This window comes from Nicotiana attenuata, chromosome 8 (assembly GCF_001879085.1).
Source record: "Nicotiana attenuata strain UT chromosome 8, NIATTr2, whole genome shotgun sequence".
Taxonomy (NCBI): Eukaryota; Viridiplantae; Streptophyta; class Magnoliopsida; order Solanales; family Solanaceae; genus Nicotiana; species Nicotiana attenuata.
In genome coordinates, this window is record NC_031996.1 from 45,623,026 (window position 1) to 45,641,756 (window position 18,731).

The window sequence follows — 18,731 nt, forward strand, 5'->3', positions numbered from 1 at the left end:
ATCGGGTTTATGTACATATGGGCGGTACAACTCTTTTCCTTTTGGGAATCGGGTTTGCAATTTAGAAGAGTCGCCACCTAATGATTGAGTGCATTAGGACACTAAGAATAAAAAAAAAAAGGAACCAGAGAATGGGTAAGGGCTTGAAATTATCTCGGGGGGAAGGTGTTAGGCACCCCCCAAGATCCACTAGTGTGGTTCCCGGACATGCTATAATTGTGACTTTAAATATAAACAACAAGTAAACATACAAGACAGCTTTCACATAACGATTGCAAACAAGGGAAGTATAAAAGTTAAATAAATATGCTGAAGTTCGGAGATAGGCGATTTCATAATTATTTAAGGGATATACAAGTGCAGGAAAAGGGGGTCAAATAATTGGTACAAATAATCAAACAAAGGGAATAAAAGAGGCGGAGGTTTGGAGAAGAAACAGTGCTGCAAATCAAATAATTAAAAGAGATTTTTTAGTGATTGAAGTAAAAGAAGAAGTTTAGAGAACTGAAAAATTAACAACTTTTCTAAAAAAAGTTCTGGAAAGAAAAGAAAGCAAACAAATAAAGAGGGAGGGGGTCCTAGGTTTATACATAACATGGATCACCCCACACAACACCCGGTAACCATTTATACACGTGGTGCTATCGCGTGGTCATCATATCCATGTCTACCCTTACCCACCCCGTTAGGGCATTAAATCGCGGAATGGTCTCGTTACTTATTGCATGCTATTACCCGCCCTAATCCTATCACTCCCGGAGGCAGTTGGGACTACTAATCCTAAAGGGAAGGGAGATTGGCTTTTCAGAGTTTTAAAAGGACAAAAGTATAGTGCGACAAACAAAACACATAAAAGCAGTAAAAGGGGAAACACATAACAGTTAAAGGCTCAAATAGGCCTCCTCATTCAAAGCAACGAATTGTTTAGCATGACTTACAGGTACTGCCTTAGGTCCTTAATTAAACTTAAACGTTAAAGGGGTGGCTGATTTATCACATATTTTCAGATAAGAAGTCCAAATTAGGCCTGCCTGCTGGTTGTAATTATTAAAGACTGGTATAGTTTATTAGTTACCTAATGGTTTGCCTAGGTGAGACCTGTAGGCATGATATCTAACAAGGTAAAGCATACTGATTTTAAGCAAGGATTACTGATTTTAGAAATGAACCAATTCTGCAGATACTAAACGACATTATTACTGATTTTAGACTCGCGGATGAATCAGATTTAAACGATTGCTCCTATAGGCATGAATTCTAAGCGTTACTGATTTTTAAAACGGTTACGTAAGTGCAGGAGTTCTATAAGCATGGTATCTAGGATGCGATTGACTATTCTTTAACCCATAGATTGTTTGCCTAGTGACATATTCATATGCAGACGGGTAGAAACTATAGGCATGACTTCTATATGCGGAAATGTAGACACTTATAGGGCATGGTCTCTAATGTAGGAATCCAGAAACTTATATACAGGATTTGTAACGAAATGCATAACTTATAGGCAGGATTTCTATATGCAGATACATAAACGTAATGGTTGTGATTGCAGAAGTAAAGACCTAAAACATGATATCTAACCCATATGCATAACATGGGTGACCCTCCTCCATTTTTACTATACACCCCATAAGTTATTACAAGATTATTACAACTTGAATGAATCCAGAAAAAAGGAAACAAAATTACAGCAGAAAAAATTCCAACCAAGGAGAGCCTAATTTAGACTCCTAGTCTGAAACATGAAATAAACCAACTTTCAAAGATCAGAGTTCCAAACCCTCTCTCATCTTTGGGTGTGTCAAAGTTCCAAGGAGCTTCATGAACTCCAGGCAGTGCTTACACCCAAATACATTGCAGGATCAGATTATAGTGCAGTGTGGAAGAGCTAGCCCTCAAATGTTCAAGTTCAGAGGGAACTCAAGGTCCCAAAGGCAAGGCTCATAGGAGGGGGGCAGAACTTAGAGTCTAAGAGTAAGTGTAAGTGCAATAGAGGGGGAGTTGGGGAAGACCATGACAGGCTAGTGGTCATGCCCAGCAATTAGGAATGCTGGCACACCCCTGACCATCCTGTTAGCTAGATTGGGAGTTAGGACCCATTGAAGGTCAGGTTCGGACCTGGGCAGTAATTTGGATATTGCCAGGCCATGAACTTTAACTCAACACATAGAAGGGAATGGGGGTATGGGGAATTTATAACAAACAGTAAACATAAAAGAAAGTAACATATTTAATACAGAACATGAGCAGCAAAGTAGGCAAGAGTGTAGTGACTGTAAAATAAACACATTGGGAAGAAGCTGAAATCAAAATCGAGACATACCAGTTTCAGGGAAAACAAATAAGTCAAACAGTAGTCTTGAAAAGCCAAGTTGCAAGCAAAGCAGTACAGAAGTCTCAGAAGAGAGTAGAGAATTGAAAGAGTAGTGTGATTGAGAGTATGCGTGTGAGAGTATGAGTATTGAACTTAGGATTCAAAAGTTCAAAGTTGTTTTAGTGCTGAAGGGTCGAGCCCCTTTTATAGTGCAGCAAACAAGTAAGAACAAGGTAAGGATATAACATTGTAATCAATCTCCCTTTAGTTAAGGGATTCTGATTTCAAACGGGTAAAAACAATTAAGGAAAGGGATTTGAAAAAATATTTTCCAGGCAGTACAATAATGGGTAAATACATAGCAGTTATTTAAGGCAACAGCCCAATGGTACACGATTTGTGTGAAATAAGGAAAGGGAATCAATCAGACAGCTAGTAAAATCAAAGTTACAGGCTTTTACTCGAATAAATCAAGTCAATAAAGGGGTAAAGAAAGCTTTAATTTAAAGGAAATCAGTAACAATCAAGTAAACACTATTAAAGGAATTCGAAATCAATTAGTAGTTGGCAAAAACCCTTTTGAAAGAAGAACTTCTCATATATAAAGCAGACAAATCAAACAAAAGAATCGTCATGTTACTTAGAAAAATAGTTCTAGCATTGAAATGTTCAGAATCATAAGCAAGAGGATACGAGTCCAATTGCAGACTTACAATGAGTCTGAGAGTCCAGGGTCCCAAAGTGGAACCCTAACTCGAAAACAAAATCAAAATCGCCAAGCGGAACCCCAAATCCTAGGGTTTCAACTTGAATCAAACATAAAAGTGAGAAAGCAAGCCATTGAAACAGACTCAAAGGTTTGTTTCAGAGCTTCAACAAAACAGATATGAGAGCATGTTTGAACAACAAAGTAAGAAAGCTGATTCAAGATCATGAAGAACATATTTGAGAAAACTCGGACCTTAAACGAGTTCAGAAGAAAGAGATGATACAAACTTAAACAAAAGCAGATGAAGCATGTTTAGCAAGAATACGAACAGTGTTTAGTAAGACAAAAATAAAGAATCTCAACGGTAAACACATATAGTAAAAGAGCAAAGAAAACATAACAGGATTAACATAGGAGTAACATGTACAGTAAAAAAAAAGTAGACAGACAGTACATGCGTAGCAAAAGAAATCACACGAGCATGATATAGACAACACATATAAAGCAAAGAAGAAGAAAAATCAAAAAATTTTTTTGAAAAATCCTTTTGGAAACCCTAAAATCGAAGACGAACGATTTTGAAAAGAACTTTTGGGGAAAAAACTTTAAATGTCAAGTGAAGCATAGATACATCAAGATCTAAGCAAAAGACATGGAAAGAACCTCGAATAGCTTAGGGTTTCGGAGAAACCCTAGAAATGAGAAAGGCTTGGAAGAAGGTCCGATCTTGAGTCGGAGAGGTCAGGAATCAGGCTCCTGAGTCTTGAATATGCCGGAGCATGCCGGAGAAGCCATGGAATCAAAGGTCTGAGAAGATCGTAGAGGGAATCATCGAGGTCAGGTCTCAAAGCTTCGAACAACCATGGCTCACTGGTGAAGGTAGGTGAGTACCAACTATCCATGGCCCGAGAAGCCATGGATTCCGGTGACAAGCGGTTGAAAAGGGGTAGGAGGAGGCTAGGGTTCCGGAGAGCTTGAGAGAGTTTGAGAGAGTTTGGGATTCAGAGGCGGTTGAGAAGTGGGGAATGAGGGATTTTTTTCCCGCAAAATCCACTAGGCAAGTGCCTAGGGCTAGTTTCTATTAATATAAATGAAAATAAATGTCATGAAATCCTAGTAAGTGTAATGAAACAAAATTTGATCTCTACATATAGCCTATTATCAAAATTGAGTAATACACTCAAAATTGATATCACATTAACACTATTGAAATTTACAAAGTAAAAACTAGCCCATGTGTAAAATTCCTCCATTGTTTTGACCGAGCATTTCAGGCAGTCCGTATAAATGGCCCAACAAGACTGGCCCATCTCCATCTTGACGCTATGAAAGATCAGCGACAAAAACCAGCCCAATTCCTTCCTTGTTTTTGTATCCCCCTTCAGCACTATCACTTGTTCTCCAGATCCAGTAACCCATTGTGCATTTCGTTCCAGCCCACCTCCACGATCCAGTCTGTTTGCAATTATAGCCTCTTCCAGTCCAGTTAAGCTCCAGCGTCATAAATTGCACATTTAGCCACATTTCTTGTATCATTAACCTTGTACACGTGTTGTCTCCATTTATATCCTTCATTTGCGTATTTATTCCTGTCATAATACTCATTGTATCCGTTTGATCCCACCTGTATCTATCATAGTTCGAAAGACTCTCCTAACACTCTCCAAAATGTCATCTTTGAAGCTCACTATTAATCTGCCTTTACCTAAATTCTTGTTCAAATCGCCAATTGCTGCCCCATGTTCTCCTGCTGATGTTGCTTGAAATTGCTCTGTACCTGAAGATATTCCAGCTGGATCTTGCCTATTGCATATGCGAAGATGATACAGTGTAGCTTGCCCAGCTCTATGAGTGGAGTTACTGCTCATTTGTCTTCCCTGCTTTGCTTTCCTTGTGTTGCATGTTGATGTTCCAGTCGAAATTGCTGAATTGCTGCTCAACCTTCCTTGCCAATGCCAGTGGATTTTGCAAATTGTTTTAAGAATAAAAGTTTTCTCTTCCTCATCTTGTTGTATTTTTTGTTCTTTTTCTGATTTCTGCTTTGCATGAGGATAAGAATTCCTCAAGATTGCTTGAATCCCTATATGTTGTGATGTGTAACCTTTCTTATGCTTGATTGTTTTTTTCCACAGGTGCATCATCCAGCTGAATTCCTTTGAGACTGAAAGGAATTTTGCTGTCTGCAGGCTGTATGCCTTTGTGACATCATAGGTTTGCTTGATTTTTCTTTTTGTCTATTGCTGTTGCTGAATTCCCTGCCTTTTGAGATTCTTTGTGACTGTGCTATTGTCTAGATGTAATTTTAATCCATTGGAATGAATGCTGAGCATTAATACCACCAAATAGATCTCCAGTACACCATAGAACAACAACATAGCCCATGTACCTGCAAAAAAACAAAATAAGTTAGTTAAAAAAATCACTATGCTCTCTTCCCAAAGGATTTGAACATAGTGAGCACATGAATGGCCTCCTGAACTCCCCTTCTTTTTTGAGGCTTCATCTGCCACCTCTTTCTTCATTGTCATCTCCTCTCCTTCCTTCCTTAATTCCTTGCAACTGCAACTCTGATGTATGGACATTGCATCTTGTCACTATTCACCAACCTTCTACCTTGTATATCCAGTTCTTCAAAATTATGGCACTCTACAGGACCAAAATCTAGTGCATAGTTGGCAATATGGTCTGCCAATTTGTTTCCCTCTCGCAGGGTGTGTGCCACTGTTACATTAGCTCTACACATCAACCTTCTAATGTCTTCAACTATAATAGATATAGCCTAAGGAGGTTTCCACTCACCAGTTATAACATTTTTCAACATCATAGAATCAGTGTGCAGCTCAATTAGGACATAATCATTGTCAATGCAGAACTTTAGTGCCTCATATATTGCCATAGCTTCAGCAGATGTATTGGAGCCTTCATTTACCTCTTTCCCACATGCATACACCAGATCTCCTTCTTCATTCCTCAATGCAAAACCAATCGAACTTCTGCCTGGATTACCCCTAGATGCTCCATCTGTGTTAACTTTGATCCATCCTTGTTGTGGCAGCTCCCATAACACCTTTGAGTATTTCAATATAGGTGTATATTGCTCCATCATTTTAAGCATATCTGGCCATCTATTTGGTACATTCTGCATTGCTGGTTTTCTTAATTTTATAAGGGACTGCATAGTGGTTGAAATCTGATACACCACCCTATTAATTGTGACTGAATATCCATACTTATAACTATTTCTCCTCTTCCACAATTCCCAAAGAATCACTGATGGTAGGGCTTGCATAATAGGTTTTAGCCTAGGTATAACTTCTGCAGTCCAGCACTTGATAATAGCTTGATGTAATGTGATCCCTTCCATACTAATACCTGCATGACCAAGGTAGTATCTCCACACTTTATTAGCTGCATAAGAAGTGAAAAATAGATGTTGCATGGTCTCCTCCTTTGGCTCTGTACAGCACCAGCATTTTGAAGCCATTAAATATCCCAACTTCCTGAAAAAATCATCAAGTGGTAACTTGTTCCTCCAGACCTTCCACATGAAGAAGGCAATTTTGAAAGGCAATCCTTTTACCCAAATGTTCCTGTAAGCATTACTAGGATTTTGCCTCCTTCTTAGATAGTCCCATGCTGATTTTACAGAGAACTCACCTCTAGTTTCCAGCATCCACACATGATTATCTATCTTTTCACATTCCACAGGTGGTTGAATATTATCCAAAATATGTGCAGCAATGTCTTCAGGTAGAATCTCCTTTATCCTTTCCTCATCCCACTGTCCATTTTGAACCACATCATATATATTATGGACAGTTTCATCACACACAAAATCTGGTGGTGTTACAAAATACAAAGAACCAAGCCCTGTCCAATTTTCATACCAAAAGAGTGCAGATCCCATTCTAGGTTGCCATAATATTTTATGTTCAATGATATCCCTACACTCTAGCATTTTTCTCCAAACATGAGAGCCATCACTCCAAGGAACCACCATTGGATTGATTTTCTTGCTATACTTCTGACTCATAAATGCACTCCACAGTGTTGGCTTTGTCCTGAAATTCCACCACAGCTTACAACACAAAGCTGTTGCCATATCATGTAGTGACCTGAAACCTACTCCTCCTTCTTCACATGGTAAGCATAGAGTACCCCAGGATGCCCAATGCCTGTTTGCAACTCCAACTGAACTACACCAGAAAAATTGAGCAAATATTTTGTGTAGTTTATTAATTACATATGCAGGTGGATTAACTGCTGAGAGTAAATGTATAGGCATGCTCTGTAGGATATGTGAAATAAGAACAGCTCTGCCTCCAATAGATAATAACTTCCCCTTCCAATTCTGCAATTTATCCATCACCTTTGTTATGAGATCTTAATAATAAACCATTTTTCTTCTAAGGTAGAAGATTGGACATCCTAAGTATGTGAAAGGGAAGTCTTGTCTTGGGATGCCTGTAACTCTTTGAACCTTGTCAACTACTTCATTGCTGGCAGAATGATGTAGGTACACAACTGATTTGATTTTGTTTATAAGCTGGCCAGATGCTATTTCATAAGCTGCTAAAACATCCATTATGAGCTTCAATGAGGTGTTATCAGAAGAGGAGAAAATAATTGTATCATCTGCATAAGCAAGATGATTTATTTTGGGACTCCACTTAGGCATTCCAAATCCACAAAATTGTTTATTCCTGTGTAGAGCATTCAATCCTCTTGACATTGCTTCAGCTGCCAGGATGAACAAAGTAGGTGACAAAGGGTCACCTTGTTTCACTCCTCTTGTCGATCTAAAAAAATCATGGGGCTGTCCATTAAGTAGTACAGAATACCAATTGTTTGATATTATACCATGTATCAAACCTATGAACCTTTCTCCAAATCCCATCTTCCTTAAAACCTTTGTCAAAAATAGCCAAGACAGTCGATCATAGGCCTTAGTCATGTCTAATTTTATAACCACATTTGGACCAGCTTTAGTTCTTAATCGAATGTCAGTGATTATCTCCTGTGTAAGCATTATATTTTCTACTATGCTCCTTCCTTTAACAAATCCTGCCTGTTCTTCTGAGATTAGATTAGGTAACATTCCTACTAGTCTTTCATGGATTACTCTAGAAAACACTTTATTAATGAAGTTACTTAGACTTATAGGCCTCATGTCAGAAAATGATACCACTTCATTCTTTTTTGGTAACAGTACAAGATTAGTGTGTGTTATGTACCTGGGTAGTTCATGACCACAGAAGAAGGCCTTCACCATGTTTACCACATCATCACCAATTATTTCCCAACATGTTTGAAAGAAGAATCTTGAAAAACCATCTGGACCTCCTGCACTCTCCCCATTTAGACCAAACACAACATATTTTATCTCCTCTCTAGTAGGCAATTTTACCAGTTCAGCATTCTGATCATTATCCACCATATAAGGAACATTTTCCAATATTCCAAAGCTGGTAGGACTGTTTCTTCATGAAATTGAGCTTGATAAAATCTCACTGCCTCATCTGCCATGTCTGCAGTATTTTCTAGCCAAATCCCAGCATTATTCTGCACCCTTCTCAATTGTAGCCTTTTCCTTCTACCATTCACCTGAGCATGGAAAAATTTAGTATTTCTATCTCCATCTTGGAACCAATTCATGCCAGCTTTTTGCTTCCAAAATTCTTCTTCTAGTGCTAAGTATCTTATCAATTCAGCTTGGACCTTCTGTAATCTTACTCTATTTTGAAAAGTAGGATTCTTTTCAAATTCTGCTTCATGAGCCAATACCACCTCTTCCAAGCTTGCAATTTTTTTGAAGATATCTCCATATGTGGCCCTACTCCATGCTGTCAAAGCCTTCTTCAATCTCTTTAATTTCTGATTGAACATGAAGAAAGGATCTCCCATGAAATCAGTCTTCCAGTTCTCCCTAACTACATCGATAAATGAATCATGTTTTGTCCAGAAATTAAGAAATTTGAAAGCTTTTTTAATTGGCAACTCATCTGCATTACATGTTATCAACATAGGGCTATGGTCATACCCTATTTTTGATAAGTGTGTTATCACTGTATTAGGACACAACTGCTGGAATTCAGGATTCCCCAAGCATCTATCAAGTCGCTTGAAGATACAGTCTTTTCCTCCTCTCCCATTCCACCATGAGTATATACTGCCTTGAAATCCAAGATCACTGAGATTACAGGTGGTGATACAATGCCTGAAGTCATTTATTTCGTTCAAAGATACAGGCAAACCACCAAGTTTCTCCTCCTCATCCCATATCACATTGAAACCCCCCTACTAACCATGGTAAAGTCATATCTCTAGCCAAATTATACAAACTATCCCACAGTTCTATCCTCTCAATGGAATCACATTTTGCATACACAAATGTGACAATAAATGAAACTTGAGTGTCCAGATTTGTGAATTTCAAAGTAAGCTGCTGCTCCAGATCATATATTATATCTATACCATGATCATCATCAACAAATACCCAAATCTTGTTAGATACATTAGAGAAAGCTTGTAGCATTCCAATCCTCCTTCTATATCTCTCTAATTTTCTCTTCTTCTGCTTTGGTTCCATAAGTCCTATAAATTTGAAATGATATTTTCTTTGCATTAGGATGAGTCTTTCAAAAGCTTGCATTGTCTTCACTGACCTCATATTCCAAATAAGAGCATTCATCATTAATTTTGAGATTTAGATAGGGTCCTTCTTGTTTGAACCCCAGGAACTGAACTTTGTATTTCTCTTGGATTCTTCTTTTTGCCCCTCCCTGCAGATCTGCCTTTGTCCATGTGTCTAGGTGAAAGATCACCTTGTCTTGCCACATTTTTGAAGTTTTGTATGGTAGACTCTTCATCATAATCTTTGCCATCACCAACAGTTTTATTATCCATTCCTAGTTGCTCCTTTGGTTCTCCCAGTTGTTGCTGCACACCTGTATTAATTAATGCTGTATTTTGTTTCTCCTGCTTGTATTTTTCTGCTCCTGCTATTTGTGTGTTTGTGATCTCTACTCCTGGAACTATAATGGCACTTGATTGTTCATGTATCCCTGCATCCACACCACCTTTATTCTGCTCATTTTCTAGCTCAGTTCCTCCAGGTGGTTTTTCAGGTGGTATATTGGGCTTAGCTGGTGGTAATTCTTTACTATGATTTGGGTTCACTATTTTCTCAACTCCAACTTTTTCTGCATTTGGTTGGAGTCTGTCACTTGAGTCATTTTTTTCCTCATTGATTCTGCTTTTTCCCCCTGATTGCTTTTCTTTACCTTTGTTGACACTTTGCTCTTCGTGCTCATCATCATCATCTGTTGATTCTTCTTCCCCTGTTCCTTTGCTTCCGGAAGCTCTCCTTCTGATCCTTCTTCAGTTTATGCACACCACAATTTCATTCCACCTAATTGTAACCTTTCCTTTTGAGAAACTTCATCACCTGCAGTGATTTCTACTGATTGAGAAGGAATTTCCTGGCATGATTGATTGGTTGCCACATTGCCACCAAAGGTCCTGCAAACCCAATTTGCTGTTGACTCCTTGTGTACACCCTCCACAGCTGCTACCTTATTTACCTTAGACACATTCTCAACCTCCATCTCCATATGTTTGTTACCTTTCTTAGATGAGGCTACTCATGATCTAGGAGTAAACTCTGCTGCAGCTAGATTCAAGCTACCATTTTTCTCATTATTTGCAGTAGGGCTGTTTTGTATCCCATGATCCTCTACTAAGGCCAATTGTTTTCCTTGATTATCATCCCCTTCATCTTCTTGCAATGCTGCAAATTTGTTGGAAGTGTGAGGTTGTTGATCTACATCAGTTGTACCTCCATCCATCCTTGTCTTCCCATTACTTTGTTGCCTATCTGCAGTAACTGGAACAATTTCCAATCCTGCATTCTCCTTGTTTTTGTTATTAACTCCTTGCCCTTGTTGCATATTATTATCAGTAGTGACCAACTCCTTCCCAGTAATTACTTGACCATCTAATTGTTGGCCATTCTTTCTTACACGCTTGTCCTTTACTTCCCTCCATTGTTCACCACCTGCCTTCAGATCTCCTACCACTTTGCCACTTGATAAAATCATCAGTGGTTGCATGTTCTGTTCCTTGGGCTGCTCCATATTAGTTTCTTTAACATTCTTGGATTGATCATGAGGTAATAACTCAGGATGCAATCTCCAACATTCAAACATATCATGACCTTGTAGCCTCCTTACAATATTTAGGCATCATATCATACTTGATATTTACCCATTCAGTCCTTGTTTCTCCTGTTACTTCATTATCAATGTCCATCCTCACCATCTTAGGATGATCAGCTAGTAGATCAACAAGCACCTTAACCCTTGCACAACTAGGCCTTGTCTTATTTATTGTAGCTAAATCCAGATGAATTGGTTTCCCCACAGCTGATGCCAATGAAAACAACACTTCCTTCACGAAATATGTAGGTAACAAGCCTGGGAAGGAGATCCATGCCATGGCCATTGGAGTCTCTTCTCCAGCATCATATATTAGAGGTCGTAATTGATATTCATGGCCATATTTATCTTTCACGTAATATGCTCCCTTCGATACAAATTCCACGTAATCTTGCCATAGACTCATACGAATAAGAACATGTCTATCTCTTAGCAGCCCAATGTTGCATTCTCCTTTTATTCCACATTGAGATGGCACAATGCGACGTATTTCCTGTAACTCCGGCCATCCATATGCAAATTTGCCAACCACAACATATTGTAATCGTTCTATAATATTCATGCGATCGACTTCAACTTCAGTAAACTTGATTAATGACTGCCCATTAACAAACGAAGGCCTTCTCATTGGTATGGGATAGGTCATTTAGGGTTAAAATGGTAAGGGGGAATTATGGTCGTTGATCTGTACGATCAACGACCTAGATCTAAAGAGGTAGGTAGGCACCGGGTAGGGTCGTTTGAATTGGGTTATGGGTTGGGTCGGATTAAAAAATGGGCCGGTCCGGTTGGGGTTGAGATTGGGTCAATTAAGGGTTAAAATTGAAATGTAAAAGAGGCTGTAATTGAAATGAAATGAGGCTAAATGTTAAATAGCCAGTTTTACCCTTGTTTATTTATAAAAAATAGTAAAATGATTTTAAAAACAAATTAAAAGCACTGAACCAATTAGTAATATATAGATGTTAATTAAAAAATGCTGGAACCAATTTTATAATTATAGAAATGCTATTAATCCTAAAATAGGCTAAAATTGCAATTGTATATATTTTGGCTTTTAAAAATACCAAATAAAATTGTAAAAATATACAAAAATCACCTTAACTATATTTTGGTGTAAGTATGAGAATGAAATAAACTATTCACCAAGGTTGATAGTTTTGGGAATAGTTACTGATATTTGTATTACTAAAATGGATAATAAATTGATTTTAAAAATCTTTAAAATTTATGAAAAATACCAAATCACTTGGGCATGCTTATATATGCATATATATATTATTTTGAAAGTATTTTTATATGAAAAAAAAATGTAGGGAAAAATTGGGTATCAACAACTGCCCCTCTTTACCTAGGAAGGATGAAAGAGTTGTCGGGTAAAGATATGATGGCCAATTTTGACTGAACCTAACAATTTGAAGAATGATGACCGAGCTCGGGTTCCTGAGCCACCTACATATCCTTGGTTTTACAGGAATCAAGCCGTATGTAGTTCAGGATCCATCGGCGGAACATGCCGATGGAGATTTTTTCAAGAACGGACGAGATATTTGGGTTGGGAAGGACGGTCAAAGTCTAACAGGCTGCGGGAACTGGAGCGGGATCGCTCCTGCTGAGACGGTCGTTGCTAGCCGGTTTACCTGCAAATAAACAACACGAGCGCATATATTGTGCATAAATTTAAACGTGATGCAAGTTCCTGTTGGACCATGAATGCTGTCTTTGGACGGTTAGGATGACGTCCTCGGACCATGATGTCCTGGGCCATGAAACATATAATAGAGGATTCGCAGGCTATGAAATGATGTTCTCGGGCTATGGGGAATGATGCCTCCGAACCATGATGCCTTTTAATAATGCTATGCAGAGAGAAAGTGGGGTCCTCAGGCCATGGCATGATGTTCTCGGGCTATAAAAATGGTGCCTCTGAACAATGATGCCTTTGGACGATTTGGTGATCTTTCAGCCCATGAAATGCAACAGGTGGAAATCTTTCAGCCGATGCAAGGCGTAAAAATAAAAGATGGCAGTATTTCAACCGATGCATGATTTACATGAGGTGGCGATATTTCAGCCGATGCAAGGCGTAAAAAAATAAAAGATGGCGGTATTTCAGCCGATGCATGATTTACATGAGGTGGCGATATTTCAGCCGTGCAAAAAATATAGATAAAATGGCGATCTTTCAGCCGATGCAGGATTTAAATGAGGTGGCGATATTTCAGCCATGCAAATGGAGGTAGAGCTTAACCTCGGGAGGCAGAATAGTAGCCTTATGCTATGATGGAGACAGAGCTTAGTCTCGGAAGGCAGGATAGTAGCCCTATGCAATGCAAAATGCAAATGGAGGTAGCGATTAACCTCGGAAGGCAGAATAGTAGCCTTATGGAGACAGAGCTTAGTCTGGGAAGGCAGAATAGTAGCCTTATGCAATTGAAAATGCAAATGGAGGTAGAGCTTAACCTCGGAAGGCAGAATAGTAGCCTTATGCAATAATGGAGACAGAGCTTAGTCTCGGAAGGCAGAATAGTAGCCTTATGCAATGCAAAATGCAAATGGAGGTAGAACTTAACCTCGGAAGGCAGAATAGTAGCCTTATGCAATAATGGAGACAGAGCTTAGTCTCGGAAGGCAGAATAGTAGCCTTATGCAGAAGAAGAGAGACGAATAGTAATAACGATTTCTTAGCTGATAGCTGATAGGTGGTTGCCGATTATGGCTGCTAGGGACATTGTATTCGGATAGCGGTTGTGAAGCGATAATTCCGAGAGTTGTATTCCTGAAAAGTGTGGGTGTATAAATGTATTCAATGATTTGTGACTTGGGTGCCTGCACCCAAAGGAAAATCGTGAGTTTTGTAAAAGGAAAAGGTTAGCTCGTGTTCCTACTGACTTCGCTTGACCGGCTCGGCTCTGTTTTTGGTGATACTGTAGGTACCCTTGGGGTAGCGTTGTTAAACAAAGCAATTTTGATAATTAACATGCATGAGTTTGTTAAAGATATGACATGTGTATATATATTTAAGAAATAGTTTTTAGACGAACCAACGACCGTGACGTGGTTCAAGACATTGCGACTTCTCCTAGTGCAGAATTTTGAGGGTCCTCCTCAAAATTCTGCCCCAGTTTACCGGGTCGATGATCGGCTAAAGTTACTTCGGAATTTTGAGGGTCCTCCTCTAAGGTTCGTGGTGGCGCCAGACACCTCTTTCAGGCAAGCCCACTAAATCATCAATTAAATCCTCTTTAATACTTTTGAAAATCTAGAATTTTTCCTTCCATTTTTCATAAATAAAAGATCACTAATTGAATTCAAATTTAAATAGTAACAATTTGTACAAATCCGTTAAAAACCTTCCCAGAAACCCGGTGTCACAAGTGCATGAGCGACTACTGATAAGTGAAATAAAATACAACATCCGTCCGGAATACAGGGGACAGGGAATAATATACAAATGCTGAAAGGAACTACACTAGCTGCGGTCGCCTCGAATGATGCAACTCACCTAGTCCCAGAAACATCCATGCTGCTACGCCCCAGTAGGCTGCTAGAGGTATATATACCTGTGCAACAAAAATGCACAGAAGTGTAGTATGAGTACGTAATCAACGTGTACTCAGTGAGTATCCCGCCTAATCTCGAAGGGGTAGAGACGAGATGGCCAACTTCGACACTCACTAGAGGTCAATATAAATATTCAATAATGCGAGGATAATCATGGATTCATATAGTAGTTCTAATTCACGAAGCCAGGAAAATAGGTAAACACTTTCAACAATTAATCAAAGGCTTCCAAGGTTTATTCTTTATTATCTTTTCAATTTATATCAAGCCACGAAGGGCAAGTTTCGCGATTAAAAATCCTCAAGAGACAAATAACATGCGCAAATCACACCGAGGCGACGGCCCGATCCAACAGGAATGTAAAATGTGCACTGCCGAGGGTCTAGCGGCACGAACCATAGATGCATCTATTTTCACCGAGGCGTTCGGCCCGTTCCATAAATAAACATATATCCTGCTCGCGAATCATCCATGCGACGCAGGAACACATAAAATACATGCTCAAGTAGGGAATTAAGAGTTTACCGGGCTATTTTATCAAATAAAAACCAAATCCTCTTTTAACAATTCAAGAAAACGATGTTTAATCCTTTTGAAATTCATTTACTAGTTCAACTTGATTTTTAACAATTCAAATGTCAATAAGGTTCCAAATATCCCAGGTATAGCATGCTTTAGGTCCTAGACTACCCGGACAATAGCATAATAGTAGCTACGCACGGACTCTCGTCACCTCGTGCGTACGTAGCCCCCATAATTAGGGGCACATAATCAATTTAACTCACCTATGGGGTAGTTTCCCCCTCACAAGATTAGAAAGGAGACTCACCTCGCTCCGAAGACTCAAAACCGGCGTTCTACATCCTTCCGAAGGCTTGGACCAACGCACAATGCACCAAAACTAGCCAATTAAGGACAACTAATGAGAACGTGCTCAAATACTTGTTAAAAATTCAGATTATATAAATTCCTAGCTCCGCTTAGTGAAATGACCAAAATGCCCTCGGGCCCACGTTCCCGGAATCCATAATTTCTCGAAGATAAAGATTACCCATAATCTTAGGAACTCAAATATATAATTTTCTCCTAATTCCATGCTCAAAATCGTGGCTAAATTCCAAGAATACGATTTTCTAGGTTTTTCCACCAAAACCCCAAATTTTATGCTAATTTTCATGTCTAATTCCATGGTATAGTCTTGTATTTAACTTGGAAATAATTAGGAGTAACTTACCTTAATGATGATGATGAAATCTCTCCTTGAAGCTCTCCAAAAATTGCCCCCAAGCCATGCAAAATGGGTGAAATGAACCAAAATCCCGATTTAAAACAAGTCTCTGCCTCCAGTCACTTCCGCTTCTGCGGAAATATAGCCGCTTATGCGGTTCCGCTTTTGCGGACAGTAGGCCGCTTCTGGGGCTTCCCTAGCTTAGCCCTTTTCGCTTCTGCGACCATACCACCGCAGATGCGGTTCCGCTTCTGCGGGACCTTGACCGCATCTGCGGTCCTCCCCAAAATCCTCTCTTCCGCTTCTGCGTCTCCCTTTCCGCTTCTGCGGCTCCGCATCAGCGGATCAAGGGCCGCTTCTGCGGTCCTGGCTGCCCCCACGCCCAACCGCTTCTGCGGCTTCGTCCTCCTTCTGCGGGGCCGCTTCTGCGGTCCCATTTCCGCAGAAGCGGAAATACCAGATACCAGATCCCTTCAGCTGTTCTTCAACTTCCAAATTTGATCCGTTAACCACCCGGAATTCACCCGAGGCCCCCGGGAACCCAACCAATCATATCAACCAATCCAAAAACACATTACGGACTTGCTCGAGGCTTCAAATCATATCAAACAACGCTAAAATCATGGATTACACCCCAATTCAAGCTTTATGAACTCTAAAATTTCAAACTTCTATTTCCGATGTTTAAACCTATCAAATCACGTCCGATTGAGCTCAAATTTTGCACACAAGTCATATTTGATATTACGGACCTACTCCAACTTCCGGAATTGGATTCCGACCCCGATATCAAAAAGCCAACCTCCGGTCAAACTCCTCAAAAACCTTCAAATTTCTATCTTTAGCCAAATGGCTTCAAAATGGTCTACGGACCTCCGAATTCACTTCCGATCGCGCTCCCAACTCCAGAATCACCATACGGAGCTACTCCCAGTCTCGAAATTCCAGATGGACATTGATAAAACCGAAATTCTCTTCAAACCAAACTTATGAAATTCCTTCTAAAATGCTAACTTCCACAATAGGCGTCAAAACGCTCCCGGGTTATCCAAAATCTGCACCGGGCATACGCCCAAGTCCGAGATCATCATACGAACCTGCTGGAACCTTCAGATCCCGATTCCGAGGTCGTTTACTCCAAATTCCAATCCTAGTTCATTCTTTCAACTTTAAGCTCCCGAAATAAGAATTCTCTTCTCAAATCAACTCTGGACTTCCCGAAATTCAATTCCGACCACGCGTACAAGTCATAATACCTGAACTGAAGCTGTTCATGGCCTCCGACTGCTGAACAGAGCGCTGGGACTCAAAACGACCTGTCGGTTCGTTACATTCTCTCCCACTTAAACATACGTTCGTCCTCGAACGTGCTGAGAACTACACGGAAGTAGTCTGAAATCACTGTTTAGCACCTCATGCACCTTCCCGTGCTACCACAACTTAGCTGAGCACATTGGCTCGATAAATTTTGAAGATATTCCCCTTTTTTTTTCAAGCAATTGAGCCTTAGAGCCCGATTCCAACATCCGGAATCCTATGCTAGGCCCGTCTCCAATATACAATCACCATTTTAATCACTACACGCTGTACTCAAACACGATTGCATAACTTTGTTGATTTCACACTTTGCATTTCCCACTCATAGGGCCACCATAACCCTTTTTTTTTCTGATCAACTTAGTCAAAATCCTACTAATCTGATGCTCCCATTGCACCCTATGACATATACAGGCCCCACTCTAACCTTTACCATACCGCCCTGACGGAAGAGATGCACCAACATTTATAATCAATCGTCGAGTCAATAAAACATTAGGTCTACACTCCTGACAAGGCCTTCACCTCATTCTGAACCCAATAATGGTCTTATCTCCATAACATACCTCATATAGCTGGATTGCACAGAATCCTAGATCAAGGGATCTCGTCTCATCCGATACGACAGCTCAGGCAATAAGCCACCCCAGAAATTGTTAAAATCTCATATGATGCTACCATGCGCCAATAGGCCACCAATTCGAACGCAATGCAAAGGAAAACGAACTCTGGGAGGAACCTAACTCCCGCACTACTACGGACTTTCCTTAGAAAATAGGAAGCGAAACACACAAAAATAGCATATAGAAAACTAGACTCGACATCACACTGTTGCGGCGCGCAACCCGATCCAAATAACATACCCATGGCGGCGTGCCACCCGATCCACACATAGATCTCACATAAGGAGATTGCACTTCGAGCTAAATTTGCTCATCACAATAAAATATCGAAGCACGCTAAGTGCACAATACCATCCCTGAGAAAACACATAGCGCTATAGGCTACAAAACACAAGCACAACTAAGGTGCGGTACAAGATCTGAATCTCAAGAGCCATTCCGCTCACATAACATCATCGCCACGCGGAACCTTAACACATAAGAATTTACCGAGCCGTCTCATAACTCATACGGCGCAATACATCATTGCCTGGAATGGCTGATGACAAAATAACACCCCGACTGTTCCTCCACAGGGAACGCTCGCTGAAACAAACACAACTGGCCTGATATAAAGCCCTGTTCACATATATAAATCGATTCATTGATCTCAAGCCGATTTCTGATTTCACCCACTTGGCCAATTACCTTTCAAAGGTCCATAGTAACTCCCTCTTCCTCATAACACATAAGAACAACCGTCATAACCGGAGCAACCTCC

The 18,731-nt window shown here is 40.0% G+C and overlaps 1 protein-coding gene across 1 annotated transcript; it reads right to left on the reverse strand.

Moving 5' to 3' along the window:
* LOC109231725 lies at nucleotides 5,258–9,612 on the reverse strand. Its single transcript, XM_019397362.1, has 7 exons — nucleotides 9,329–9,612; nucleotides 8,535–9,240; nucleotides 8,258–8,442; nucleotides 7,904–8,146; nucleotides 7,504–7,822; nucleotides 5,823–7,374; nucleotides 5,258–5,409 (listed from the first exon to the last, which is right to left on the reverse strand). The coding sequence occupies exons 1-7, from the start codon at nucleotides 9,610–9,612 to the stop codon at nucleotides 5,258–5,260; spliced, it is 3,441 nt and encodes a 1,146-aa protein (XP_019252907.1).